General features: G+C 38.9%; 1 protein-coding gene and 1 pseudogene across 2 annotated transcripts; both read right to left on the minus strand.

Moving 5' to 3' along the window:
* Positions 1 to 68: 68 nt before the first annotated feature.
* On the minus strand, positions 69 to 5905 carry LOC147503772 (SURP and G-patch domain-containing protein 1-like protein; annotated as a pseudogene). Its single transcript, XR_015220961.1, has 10 exons — positions 5836 to 5905; positions 4414 to 4489; positions 4256 to 4275; positions 2713 to 2839; positions 2163 to 2266; positions 1428 to 1557; positions 1203 to 1337; positions 862 to 1044; positions 392 to 570; positions 69 to 272 (listed from the first exon to the last, which is right to left on the minus strand). The product of XR_015220961.1 is annotated as an SURP and G-patch domain-containing protein 1-like protein (transcript).
* A 1546-nt stretch (positions 5906 to 7451) lies between these two features.
* LOC147503773 (putative disease resistance protein RGA3) lies at positions 7452 to 11390 on the minus strand. The gene is made up of 4 exons (XM_086604957.1): positions 11375 to 11390; positions 9383 to 11327; positions 8031 to 9296; positions 7452 to 7935 (listed from the first exon to the last, which is right to left on the minus strand). The coding sequence occupies exons 1-4, from the start codon at positions 11388 to 11390 to the stop codon at positions 7452 to 7454; spliced, it is 3711 nt and encodes a 1236-aa protein (XP_086461083.1).
* Positions 11391 to 14997: the final 3607 nt, after the last annotated feature.

The raw sequence follows: 14997 nt of genomic DNA on the forward strand, positions 1-14997 counted from the left end.
TGGACCAGTTGGGCTCTCATGTTGGGTGTCTATTGTCTATTTATTCGAGAATACGGAACAAACTTGGCTGTCCAGAAAAGAAAATTAATTGCAATCTTACCAGAAGTAATTGTGTATAAATAAGACTATAAGAGTAATCACAAACAAAATATCAATATTTTCCCCATTTCTTCTGATTTTTTCATCAAATTCTAGGACAACCTAATAATATATCCACACGTCCTCACAAGTACCCCCTATGGCTTTCAGTAATATGCTTTACGAGGATTGCCCTGTGTAACCAAAACAAGAATGGATGTTATTATTTTGTTTTGAAACTAAAAACTAGAGAAATTTTGAAGGGGGGAAAGATAAGACAGAATGCTCAAGGCCACGGAATAAAGACGCTCACCAGAGGATTAGGTCTGTAACGATAGCCAAGCATCATTCTCTTCTTATACTGTTCATAGATGTCATCCTCCGGAGTAAACTCACAAGGAGCTTGTGCTCCAACCCCAAGGTTGCTTGTTTTCACATTTCCCGCCATGACTGGATCGGCACGACCGCTCTTCGAACTCCCCAGACCCTCACCTATAATGGTATATTCAAATCGTGGTTACAAACAAAAAAGGCAATCTTGACATGCAGATTGGTAAAATGTAAAAAGAATAAGTACACAGACGCACACACACCCCTCCATCACAAAAAAAGAGTTCTTCTCTTTAGTGGCGTAAGGTATTTGAGAAAATCCACACACTGAAAAAAAACCAAATTAATTTCTTCTAACGAGGTAAGTGTCTTTTACCACAAAAAATACGCAAATCAAACACACGCCAAGTAATTTAGTAGGAACAGACATGTCTTATATAACATAAGTAATACCTTCTTTTTATCCCATTTTGGACAAAAGCTTATGCCCAACATTGTCAGCTTGAATTTTAGATCTCTCTGCAGCCTCCTTAGCAGCCTTCTGTGCAGCAACGTCATTGCAGTTGGCCATAAATTTCTCAAGTTCTTCGAGTGGGATATAATCACCCATATGGTGTCCCTTCTTCCCTGAAGCGGCTACAATGTACAAGAAAAGAAGTATAAGTTCAATATTTTGCGGAAGAGTTGTTAGAACTTAGAACACCTCTAGCTATTCCTCATATGCTTCTCGCAGACATGTGATTCAATCGAACTTTTCCAGAGAAGGGGGAATATAAAAAAGAATTAAATCTGACCATGAAGAGATGCAGGGGGAGGCATCTCGTCTTTTGACTGCTTAGGCTGTCTTCTCCGCTCTTCATGTGCAGCCTTTTTCATGTAAAACTCCATCATAGCTATAGGATCTGAAGCTGATGGTGCGCTGCGCTCACCTGGGTATCACATATCTCCAGTTCAATCTATTGTAACAGACTAAGAAAATAAAATGTAAGCCAGAGTTTGATAAAAGATAACATACACACCGTAAGAGTTACTTCCTGCTTGTGGTGTGTCCTCATTAAACTTCATATAGCGCTGAAGCAGGAGTTTGATAATTAGACTGATTCTTTTGAGAACCATTTGATGCTTTAAAACCAGAGGTGTTTGAGCTCCCTGAAAATGAACATTAATTAGTATCAATTATATTGTACAAAAACTCACAACCAGTGAGAAAAATGAAACACCCAGAGATTTGGGAAACTTGAACTGATAAAGCTTATAAGGTAAGTGTATTCCCTATCCTACAGACTAGCATCTAACGGGTCGAAGACTCACCTATTGCCCCTAAATTAAATGATCCATATGGTAGAAATGGTTAATCACATCAGAAGTATCAACTGAGTAACAAAATGGGTGCAAATGTTCAATGGCAATCAACCCATACTTGGATGCCGTATTCTATCGAGTGATTGGAATGAGTGCAATTTCCATCTATCAGTTGAAACTAAGTTACAAAGACACGGACATGTGTGTCCGTATCTAACGAATGATACATGGGTTAGTTACATTCAATGCCGTGTTCTCGTGAGTGGCAGGTGTGAGTGGAATTTGCATCTATTGTTTGAGTTGATACGGTTTGATTACAATTCACAAATGTGTCATGCAGTTTCCGACACGATTTTTATCATCTAAAATCCCAAATATTTCAAAAAACAAATTAACTTAGAAAACCTGACATTAAAAATAAATTCTTGAATTGGAAGAAAAAGAGCACAAACCACTCCGTGTTTGAAAATCTACAGTAGGCGCAAGAAGTCTTTCTTCTTCAATAAGCCTCGATTCATAGTACTTGTAGTCTGCACAGCCTGTATCAAACAGAAACCTGCACAGCATACGGCGGAAAAATATAAATACACCAGCACAGAGCAAATGTTGCTGAAGTACTAGATTGTACAAACAGAAACATTGATTTTTATCTTTTTCCTACGCAATTAATTGGAAAGAGTAACAGATAGACAAAGTCAAAATATATGATGGCAATCGCTATCCAGACAGGGCGCCACCCACCACCACCCACACACCCACACCCCAACCACCCACACACAAAAAAAACAAAGCAAAGCAAAACAAAACAAACAAACTCAGCTGGAAACCCATACACCTCCTAAAATCCTCCCTGCTACTAATCATCACTAAGTCTCTCTGAGCAAAGTGGTTCAAAACTATGCTTTCTAGACCAGTGCTGCTGAAAATAACTAAAATACACAGAAGGGACACTGTATTGATGAGGGCAAATATAACGTTGTAATAGGTCTATAAGAAACTTACTTAAAAGGTGTATCCCCAGGGTTTCTTTGGCACGTGATATGCTCAAACTGCCTTCCATTTTTAGCCACAAAACTTGCTAGTTTGTCAGCAACCTTCTTCACATCAGGGTCGCTCGGAGAAGATGAGGCTGCATGTCACTTAAATAACTGATTAATACCAAGAGGATGAGCAAGTGCATGCAAATTACACTTGTAACAGGCTTGCACATTTTCATATTCTTTCATTCAACATCTCTTTCCACCAAAGTCGATAGAAACTTAAGGCATAAGCTGCATTCACGAGACAAAAGATTTTCAAGAATTTTTGCTCCCTTCGCCCGTTAAACTTAAGAAGGCATAACTAATGTGAAGAAGATCAGCAAGCTAACTACAGCGGAAAAAAGATCAAATCTTCATAGATAACTTAACAATTATCAACACAGTATTATTAGACTTGATAAAAGATACATCCAGTACCCTTTCTGCTTGAGAGCGTTTCCATACACTCTTCAAATCAGACTGTGCCATGAAGCTCCATACTAATGTAATAATTCCAAGATGTCAATAAACAAGATGAATAAACTCTTTCTTCCACATTTCCCAGAAGGGAAAGTGATATAGGTCTAATTAGCTCTCCTATATAGTTTCAACTTTCAAGGTTTCAATTCCACATTTAAAACTAGACTCAATTATTTACTCGTGTGGATGAGATACAAGGCTTATATATACACTCCAAAAGATCAGCACTGAAAGATGTGGACTTAACCACTGTCAAAATTCCTATAACAGCAACCTTGGGGATTCTCAAATTTTATGCAGATAACACAATAGTTGCCTTGCTCCACAGTCGCTTCTCTATCTATTGTTATATTAATCATATTATTAAAAATAATGGAGAAGAACAAACACAGCATAAATGCCATAATTTAACTTGATTTATTCAAGTCATGTCATGTGCAATAACAACTAAAACCCATAATACTACCGGCTCAGTTTTGCACCAACAATTTTGGTAGTAGTTCACCATGTTTAGGTCAGCTAAGTCTAGTGAAGGACACCCTAAAATAAGTCAGACTACTGTTTGGTTGTCACATGCAACCTTGTTTGAATTTTTGAACTAAAATGAATAAGTCACACTAGTGAACCTTGCCAAACTAGAGTATGGTTGTCACTTATAACCTGTTTATTGATAAGGAATGAAATAACCCACAACAACAAACTTCAGATTCGCAAACAACATCCATAGTTCATACATGCACAAAGGGTTAAACGAGACTATCCATTTTATTGTTTTTCTTTTTTTTCTTTTTTCCTCTTCCTCCCCACTATACTTGCTAGTGAATCCTAGCTATTCGCTATGATAATGATCTACTCGTTTTTTGCGTTCCCGTTCTAAATTTTAGACTATCAATCAAGTAGACTATCTGTAAATATACACTGATCAGTAAAAGACATCAACCATTATACGTTTTTATATATTATTAACACTTTGGGCTTATAAGTTGCTACAAACATCTACCACTGCATTTTCAACTAGCCACATTGAGGTTGAGGGTTTTAGTTACCTGAATTTCTTTTCACCGTCCTTGACCAGTGGTATCGTTAAGGACTTGAACCATTTTATTGACTAAAGGCTTCTGCAAAATTTCGATATCATGACAAGTGGTATAAGCAATGGGCAGATTCTATACATAACATGCTATCATATTTACATTTCTAGTACTGCAGTTGTAGCTCCACTATCTTATATGCAACAGTACCCATCTCTATTTCATTATGACCACCAAACTTCTGCAGCTCTGTGAATCATAACAGCATCAAACAACATTATAATAAAAAATCTGGCCCAAAGAATACTTCAATGCTCTCTTTGAATGCCCATAGATTGAAGAAGAAAAAAGGTCATACAGAATTCCAAATGTAGCTTATGCAACAACTCGAGATAATTCCAAACACCTCCTCTTGGAATGCCCATGTAGCAAGGAAGTCTGGTAAGGTGTTAAGAATGCACTTGGAGGAAGAATACAAAGAGACCATAACAGAGAATGGACGATATTCATGAAACTATGTTCCAGAAATGATATAGAAGGCTTAGAAGCTCAGATACTTAAAACCTACGTTTATGCAACTGTGAACCACTTGTGGACAGAAAGAAACTTCAGAAGGTTTAGAAACACAAGTCAACCTTTTATTTTCATCTGTGAAAAGTTATATTTCATTAGCAATAAAAGTGTACAAACAAGATAGCTAGCACTTAGGAAGGAGCTAAGCATGGCTCACTACATTCCGACATGATTCCCAAATACAAAAAAAGAGAAGTCAACCTAGCAGCATAGTGAGAGAGAAACTGATCAGTGAAATGGAAACTTACCTGCAAAGCCAAGTATAAGAATTGAAAGACACAATAGAGGAAAGGGTCCTCATGGACAAGATTGGACTACAGGTAAACTACAAGCCAAGAAAACCTATCCTTTGTTCATGGATCAAACAAGTAGGATGTTGTCAAGATGAACCCAGATGGAGCCATGACAGATACTAGAACTGAAGTTGGAGTAATCAGAAACTCAGAGGGAGAAGTATTACTTGCCCATACAGAAGAAGGGGGCATGAGATCAGTCTTATAGACTTATACCAAGAGATTCAGGGGATACTTTATGGTAAACCAGGTGTGTTCTACTAGGTAAAAAAAGAAAGTGGTGTCTGCTGACTCTCGGATAGCTATAAACATCCCAAAGGGGTAATAACAGACACCTTGGTACTATTTGAATACAGCCTTAGAAATAAAAAAAAATATACAAGAATGTTGCAAAATTTCTTTCATTCATGTGTACAGAGAAACTAATAGGTAGCTGACCCAGCTTACGTTGTGTTGAGAAATGTACCTACTTTATACTTCCATTAGACAAGAAACTTATGATGTGTGCATGGACGATAAAGAAGTAAATATAGACCCTAAACTATGAAAGAAAAGAAACGAGGGGGTGTTGTTCATTTATTAACATAACTGATTTTAATTTTAATATTTGACATCATAGGTTTTTAGACACCTTTCATTTAGTTTGATTTTCATGTTTGAATATGAGAATAGAATAGTAATTCATTGACTTAGTTTATCCAGAATAGTAATTCATTGATGATAACAAACCTACTTGGTTATCCAGATAAGATGACAATAATAATGGTATTATTGTAACATTTTCAAATTTTGGTGCCATTTTTCTGACTCAAATATATTGCTAGCAACGACTACATCAGTCTTAAATTAGCACAATTTGCGAAAACTGCATGTTTAACTGGAATATGATTATCTATACTAATTGCCCTACTTTGCCATTATAATGCAATGAAACGGATCAATAAACACGATTACCACTCAAGACATGACACAAAAAGTTTGCCAGGCCATGGCTGAGAACTGTGATAGACGACGTCGCCTTCTTCAAAACCACTCTCTTCCCATGTTTCTCTCCACAATGCTTCTTCCAAACCTTCTCCCGGCTAAGAATGAGGGATGAAAATTTTAAATAAAAATTTGGACCTCTTCAATAGTAACCATATAAAAAAGAAACTACTACAAAGATACACTATTCAATCTAAGTATATTAGATGGTCGGATTTGCACTCTTGGGACGTGAACAAAAAAATGAAAAAAGAGAAGGTAAGACATGAAAGGGCCAACTTTGATTTAAAAATTTGGGAACCCCACCCACTCAAAAAAGGAAACAAACTAAAAGAAAATGGTACCCAACATCCAGCACTACCAATATCCTTAAATATATCAATATTGCGCCAAATTATTCTGGGTCAAGGTTATTAAAGCCAAGTACTTTTCTAATTCTGATTTTTTTTTTGCATTGGAAAGCTAAGAAATCTGCATTGGAAAGCTAAGCAGTTTCACCTTATCTTATGCACTAAAACATTTCATTCAAGTTCTATTTCATTCACCTTATCTAATTTTATCTGTGAGCTATACCCTGAAGTTTCAACTTATCTTATGCAGTCAAACATTTCATTCGAGTTCTATTTCAGTTTCATGCATATTTAATTTTGACACTGCTAAATCCTTGAATAAACGTGTATCAGTAGATATGAAGTTTGGGACAAAAAAAAACTTCAAAAATTGTTACCTATTTAGGTGTTTTGATGCTCCTTTGAGTCCTCCTCCTCCACATAGAGGTCAGTTGCTTTCACCACTCTGTTTCCATTTTTTTTCCCAGTTGTTTCTATGCATGCATAAATAATAGTGTATTTAGACACCATAGACACATTTGAGCTAACCAACCATAACACCCACTACCATCATCAGCATTTCAGCTTGTGTCAAACTGTCAAATAGCAGTATTAGTTGAAAATTGACTAACAAAAATCTGTGAATCAATAAGCTTAGCAATAGAAATTATTTACCAAGAAAGCAAGAGGAGAAAAAGTAAAAGATTGGAAGCAATTGTCTAAAAAAGAAGAAGTGATCATTATTAGATCAATTTACCCTCAAAACTGTTGAAACTACATATTATTATCGAATCTCATGGAACACTAAGAGCGGTAATGACAAAACAGTGACCAATTTATCTGTATAGTACCACTCTGAAGTTTCAACTTATCTTATGCACTCAAGCTGTCAAGCATTTAATTCAAATTCTATTTGAGTTTCCTGCATATTTAATTTTGATAACCAAAAAAAAAAAAAAAAAAAAAAAAAAACCTGTTTCAGAAATTGTTACCTGTTTGGGGCTTTGATGCTCCTCCTCCTCCACAAAGAGTTCAGTTGCTTTTCGTAATCTCCTCGCCATCAATGGTGATTTTGGGAACATGGGAAAGGATGCTCCAGTCCCTTCCTTCTCCAAACCGCTCTTTCAGAATAGGACAGTCATTGATATCCAAATCTTGAAGCATGGTGAGATGGTTCAACTCCTTGAGCTCGAAATCAAGTGTGTCACAACGGAAAAGATCCAATCTTTGAATTCCTTTGAGTTTGTTGAAACCCTTGGGGAGTGACGAGTGCGGTGAAGACCAGATGGAAACAGTTTTGAGATATGGGTAACTATTGTTGTTGTTGTGGGAGCATTCGACATCACATACAGGTAGTGAGTTTGATAAAAAACCTACATTTCTATGGAAATCGAGGGACTCAAGGAGTGGAGGAAGGCAAGGCTGGGCCCTTCCAAGTTCTGGACAGCCCCATATTACAAGTTCTTTCAACGATTGAGAAAACATGTAGTGAGGTATTACTTGTAACTTATCGCAGCTTAATGGTAAGTTGACGGAGAAGAGGCATAATAACCACTCTGTCTTTCTGGGAAGGCAAATTCGACCCCGCCACATTGGCAGATCAATGATTACCAGCTTTTTTTTTTTAAACTTGGGAATAATACTTCTTTTTCTTCATCTTGTTGCACCTGTGCAGACCCTCCTCCTGTTGTTTCAGAATTTCCGAAACAGGCAAGAAGACCTCCCATTCGTTTTACCTCTGTGTCCAATTTTGATAAACAGAGACAACCAATACTTCGTAGAGGATTCCCCAATATATTTCTGAATGTGATTACTCCCTCTTGTGTTGATTCTCCGCCGCCACTGCTTATTGCACCTTCTTCTTCTGTAGAGAAACAACCATTGTGTACATCATCATCATCTGAAATTCCCAAAAATTCACCAACCATTGTGTGAACTATCGTGAGGCTTTCGAGAGATTTTAACTTTCCAAGACCTGGTAATGCCCTCAACACTGGACAATTAGACAATTCAAGCTCGCGTAGACAAGGCATTATTGCCGGTGGGGTATCCCCCATGCTGGTTGTTGAAATTGGAAGCTCCCACTCTTCCCACTCGTCCATAGACATAAATACAAGTTTCTTCAACTTTGGAAATGCTGCTGTTATCACCTCACCACCAGAGCTACTGCTATCAATGCTGTCGACTCCACAAAACTCACTTCCAATTCGTTTCACTGCATCCAGTCTTTCGATAATAAGAAGTTCGAGGGATTGTAGTTTTCCGAGAGCAGGTAGGTTGCTCAACTTTGAACAATTTTCCAGACGGAGCTCTATCAGCTGTGGAAAAATCTTCGTTTTCTCTGAAACCCGAAGCTCCCACTCTTCCCACCCTTCCAAATTTGTAAACACAAGTGTCATTAACTTTGGGAATGCCACACCCTCACCAGAGTTACTGCTATCAATGCTGTCGACTCCACAAAACTCACTTCCAATTCGTTTCACTGCATCCAGATGGTTGATGGTAAGAAGTTCGAGGGATTGTAGTTTTCCGAGAGCAGGCAGTTTCCTCAACTTTGAACAATTTACCAGACTGAGCTCTAACAGCTGTGGCATGACATTTATATCCTTAGAAATTGGAAGATCCCAGTCATCCCATTCAACCATATCACGAAATAAAAGCGACTTCAGCTTTGGGAATGCTACAAAACTACTGCTGCCACCAATGCCAACCCCATAGAACTCACGACCAATGTGTCTCACCGAACCCATTCTGACTATTTCTAGCTTTTCAAGGCATTCCATCTTCCCCATAGCAGCAGGCAATTCTGTAAGTGTTCCACATCCGTGAAGTTTTAAACTGACTAGATTCGACCCGCTTGTGATCCAACTAGGGAAACTGGAGGCCAGGATACCCCATTATTTCCAATTCTTCCAAATTTTCATGAGGATGAAGGTTTTGAGAACACCTTTCATCTTTTCCACACCGCTTGTTCTAAGACTCCAAAATTTAGAGTGAGTCCACGAAGGCGGTTCTTCTTCCTCAGTTCTGCTTCAGCAGCCTCATTCATTTCTACCACTCGTTCCAATCCTTCAATCTTCAAATTCCCTTGAAGAAAAGTGAGAAGTTTAAGTTCTCCTAGATTGCATCCCATGCTTGAACCACGCACAATGAACTTACTTAATGTTCGAAGGAAGCGCAAACTCCCAATCCCTTGTGGCAAGTAACCCAGAGCATCAGTTCCTCCAATACCAAGGTGTCTCAAATTAGTTAACTTTCCAATACCGCTAGGTAGTTTCTGGATCTCTTTGCACTGAAAGAGGTCCAAAGTTTGCAAATTGTACAGATTGCATATAGTCTCCGGCAACTCTGACAAATTGGTACCCCTTAAATTAAGATATCTTAGATGCAGTAATCTTCCGACTTCATTTGGTAGTTTGTCGATGTCACTACCACCTAAATCCAGTGTCCTAAGACATGTTAATTCCTGATATAGCTCAACAGGAACCGTCCTAAGACATGTTAATTCTTGATATAGCTCAACACGAACCCTTATTTGTATAGAGGGTGTTAACAAGGTTCGCAAGTTCTTCGCCTTGCATATCATTGAGGAAATCTCCATATCTTCCGTAATAGCTAAATGACGAACTTTGCTTTCTTCAAATTTTGTGTCATTTGTCTCCAGAATGCAACATTCACTCTTTGAGAGAAATTTGGCAAAATCATGAACAAGATCATGCATCTTACAATGTGTGATGTTGCCTTCCGAATCTCTTCTGAAATCTTGAAAAAATGAGCGCATAGCGAGATCATCGTAATATTCATTTCCAATTTTTTCAAGATCTTTGCTTCCTTCTGAACCGAGAAAACCTTGTGCCATCCATAACTTCACCACCGTATCTTTCGAGATTACCGTATCTTTAGAAAAAATCGCACAATACATGAAACAATGCTTCAAAATTGAGGGCAAAGGGTTATAACTCATGAAAAGAGAAGGTAAAATATTTTTTTCAATATGTTCCATATCCCATGTTTCACTTGTCAAAACATTGTTCCAATCCGTTTTTGTTTTCTTGTGGCGCATAAGACTTGCTAAAGTCTTGGTAGCAAGAGGGACACCCTTGCATTTCTTTGCAAGTTTCTTACCAATTTCCTCAAACTTGCTAAGATCTTCTTCTCTTCCCTGGAAAGCAATACGACTGAATAACCACCAACAGTCATCCTCAGACAATTCTCCCAACCTATGTTTATATGTAGAGCCCATCATGTCTGCAACTTTTTCATTACGTGTGGTGACCAAAATTTTACTTCCTACAGCACCACTGTCTAGAGAAATTTTCAACGGGTTCCATTTTTCGGCATCTTCTGTCCAAACATCGTCCAGCACTAGAAGAAACCGTTTTCCCTTGACTGAATCGCGCAGAAACTTATGCAGAGTTTCCCTCCCAGAGTCATTTGGGACCTTTTCTCCAGCTTGTTCAGTGATCTCCTTGGCAACCCTTGTAAAATCAAATGGCTCGGAGACACACACCCACATCCTCTTCTCGAAAGCCATAACTTTGTTTTCTTCAAGGACTAGTTTGGCAAGTGTTGTCTTACCAAAACCACCAGTTCCAACAATGGAGATGACTTGAACGGGTATTTCTTGACGGCTACTTTCATCTAACAATTTATTCAATATAATTTCTTTATCATGATCACGACCATATATCTCGGATAAATCAACTAGAGAGCTAGTTAGCTGTCTAGGTTCCTCATGGGTGGGTAGTGCCAATGAGATTGTGTTGGTCCTTATTATGGAAATCACATCTAGGCCTTGTCGTATTTCTTTTATCCTCTTACCAATGTCGTGGTGTACAACAACTGATTTAAAACAAAAGCAAGGAGAGAGCAAATAAGAAAGAACCTGATTGCGGGTGCCGCGATTGACTTGGACATCAGGTCCCTGGTTTTGCGTGATGAGAGTTTTAGTATGCCATTCATCCAAAACATCGTCCAGCAGCGTGAGGCAATGTTTTTGAGCTCCTCCAACCAAACCTTCACTGCTTGCTCCTTAAATTGTTTCTCCTCCGCATCGTAGAGCACAGCTTGCACCATCTTGAGTGTGTTAATCAGCTTTGCAACTTCTTCGCGAACACTTATGACAAGTTCCACCTCTTGCTGGACAAACGAGGCCAATTGCTCCAACACAATGGAAATTAGAGAATCAGCCATTTAGAAAAATAAAGAGATATTAAACAACAAAGGAAGACACCCAACACTTCAACTTGCGAAATTGAATTGGTAATATTAGTTGAAAGTTGAAACAAGTACTGTGACAAAAACAAGATAGTTGAAAAAAGACAACTGGATCACACTTGAGTGTAACGTTTAAATAAAGAGAAGTTTACTCTCTCAACACTCCAACTTATTCTCCTCTCTCAACACTCCAACTTATTCGCCTCTCTCAGAAGTTCACACACACACCTAACATAGGTATCATATTCCCTATCATTTACAAAACCTTGTTGTGTATCTTTTGAATAAGACATAAACATGCATTTGCATTACCAGCATTTTTAAACATAGCTTAGACAAGTTTAAAGAAAGCATAAACTTCGCTTGCAACTATTGTTCTCGTTATGTGCTATTCTTTTTCTTTTTTTACAAAAATGTAACTGACTTTGATTAACCAACTGTACCCACCCTCTTAATGCTTTAATGAAGGAAGAGACAGAGTCCCCACCCTCTTTGATATTTAAGTTTGCTTGGTCGAAGCTGGCTAAAACTCTTTTTGGCTATTTCATTTAATGAATCCAATAAGACAACGATTTAGATTTTATACCTGTGATGGAACTTCAATACCACGTACCATTTTCAAGATATTTCCCCATTGTAGAAGGTTTGCACTTGTCAGGAGTTGTGCTTCGAGTGATTGGAATTTATAAGCTGATTGGTTAATTAGTTTGGCCCTACGCCAGGTTGCTAGTGTGAGCATAGAGATATTTCTTCGCACGAGGCATTCAGCAATTTTAGCATCCATTTCAAGGCCATGATGAACATGTGGTTCGGTGGTTCTAGTCCTAAAACACTAGAGACAACACGTCCCATCGTATGGTACCCCCCAAATTTCTCTCCCTGGCTCTAATAGGGGCGTTAATTTTAGGATCCTCGGTGCTTCAACAACTAGACCTTTGTCCATGGTTATGTTATTTCAAGTCTAAAAAGAAAAAAATAGGAGCGTTGCTTTGTTTGCTGGACCAAATAATAGATGGTTCATACCTCACACCCCTAGCGAAATGAAAGATCCCATCTACAAGAAATGATAGATCCTCGTCAACAGGTTCACGTTTCCCCGAGATACAAACCAGATCCTCGCGATAGAGATGGGGCATTTCTCAAGGTTTGGGAGAACTAGTTGTAAAAGGTTTTCATTCACTTTAATATCAAAGAGTGTTACTGTGTTAACCCATTTCATACCCTTTAATCTTACATGTCTCTCATTTTCTGTTTCATCTCGAAGAGGAGAAATACTCACTATTTCCTTATCAGCTAAACCCATCTGGGTTGCCTACGTACCCCCGGGGGGATCAAAGCTGTGCCGTAGTTCTCTCTCTCATCTCTCCCGTCTCCTTTTTTCTTTTCCTCCTCTTCCCTCTCTTAGCCGCCCTCTCCCTTTAGGTCAAAGTCCTTGGAACTCATGATCTTAGGCCCATCTATTGGGCCTAATACCATACAAGGTCCACTTCTCTCTTCTTTCCTTTTTTTTTTCTCTAAGTGTTGTACTCTTGGCTCCTTCTACATGTGATCTTAGTAGTCATGAATATGGCTATCACAGTTACATCAATAATTTTCATGTTCTGACATAGCAATTTCTATAGAAAATTGAAGAGACTAAAATTGAAACCGCAAAAGGCTTGAATTAAGTGTGTCAAATTGTGAATTGCCCTCCACTCACGTTATTTAATCACTCCATTTCACACTTCGGTCTAGGCGATCCGGCAAAGATCCCTGCATTGAAGATGTTGGGGCATTTCAATTTGCTCCCAAGTTGAATTCAGACTTCATCATCCGCGAAAGACTCCCCCTAACGCCTTGGAGATGTTAGGGGCGACTCGATTTTCCCCAAATTGATTTCGGACCTCATCGATGCGTGAAGGGCTCACTCCCCGGTGCCTTGGAGATATTGGGGCATTTCGGTTGCTAAGTTGAATTCGGACATCATCGTTCGCGAAGGGCTCATCCCCTCCGTTGTCTCTGCGTACTAGAATAATGTTGTGATATCTTCTGAAATATGATATTGGAAATCTGCCACCTGAAAATTCATTCAGCACTACTACCATAGATGTTATAAAGGCATGATAAGAAAATATGTTAAGGGAATAATATAGTTTGAATGCTTTAGTCACATGGTATCATCTTAAGTAATGTGTTAAGCAAATGACATCATGATACTCAAGCTTGACATGCTCTTAGGATATTAAAAAGGGCCAGTGCCCATACCTTGTCTCAAGAGCGGAAGTGTCAATCTCGAAAAGGATGCAAGATTCACCTTGTATCGACAAAGCAAACATTAAATTATAAAATCCTTCTTACACCGACACCGGAAGGCCAGTTGGTGGCTCGTAGTTGCGGATCTGCGGATGGAACTATTGACCGCGGTAGTGTTACATTCTATTTGATAACGCAGAGCATATCCAACTGCCCCAAGCTTTATCTTTACATGTGGGTATGCGGATGGCTCCTCCCATCCACCCTCCTTCGTATGTGCAAGCTCAGCTAAACCTTGTACTAAGTTATCTTTGTTTGGAAAATACCACTGACACTGAATCATCGGCACCTACAAGAACAAACTTTAATTAAACAAATTTGAATACCATCAAAATACAAACCTTAAACTTACTCTCGTTCGATGATTGGACTCAACAGACAAGGCCTGCTTGTATGTGCTTCCTGTTCGGTTATAGTGACAAAATACACTTTAAATACTATGCAAACACTTAATTGAGGCATCAACTCATGGGCTCCCGACGGTTGCTATTACAAATGGTGGTCCAGTCGACATACATCAGGCATTGAACAATGGTCGTGGCTCATGGACCCCCATGATCAACAATAGCGATAGCGGATGCACTACTCAAGCTCGTTTCGAAAGCAGAATTTGTGGCGGATTAAGGAAGAATGGATGGAAGAATATACATCTGTTTTAATGCTCGGAGCACTGCCGCATGTACCTGACAAGGACTCGCGCCCAAGCCGTGAAGATGCACTACTCAAGCCGTGAAGAATTGTGCCCAAGCGAGAGTTGGGTCTCTTCGCACTTTCGTCCTACACAGCGGACAACTTGCAGTTCTAAGTTTTTTCTTTCACCACACTAGATCTCGACTCGTATTCCCTCTTCTCTCTGTTACGCTTCTTTTCCATGTTCTCTGGAAAGGTGCCACCTTTCTCTGGTTTTCCTAAACCCCAAATAGTATTCACAGCCACATTTTTTCTCACCCCCATCTCTCTACTCATCAATTCCCACAGACGGCGCCATTGTGTTAATCCATTTCATACCCTTTAATCTTACATGTCTCCCCCCTTTGTTTCATCTCAAAGAAGAGAAATACTCACCATT

This window comes from Coptis chinensis, chromosome 4 (genome assembly GCF_015680905.1).
Source record: "Coptis chinensis isolate HL-2020 chromosome 4, ASM1568090v1, whole genome shotgun sequence".
Lineage (NCBI taxonomy): Eukaryota > Viridiplantae > Streptophyta > Magnoliopsida > Ranunculales > Ranunculaceae > Coptis > Coptis chinensis.

Excerpts from the sequence above, each read along its gene's own strand:
- LOC147503773 (XM_086604957.1), bottom strand. Across the intron at positions 9,297-9,382 it reads GGAGTCTTAGAACAAGCGGT|TTTCCCTAGTTGGATCACAA; the intron begins GTGGAAAAGATG and ends CCTGGCCTCCAG. Across the intron at positions 7,936-8,030 it reads AGTTTAAAAAAAAAAAGCTG|CTGCGATAAGTTACAAGTAA; the intron begins GTAATCATTGAT and ends CTTACCATTAAG.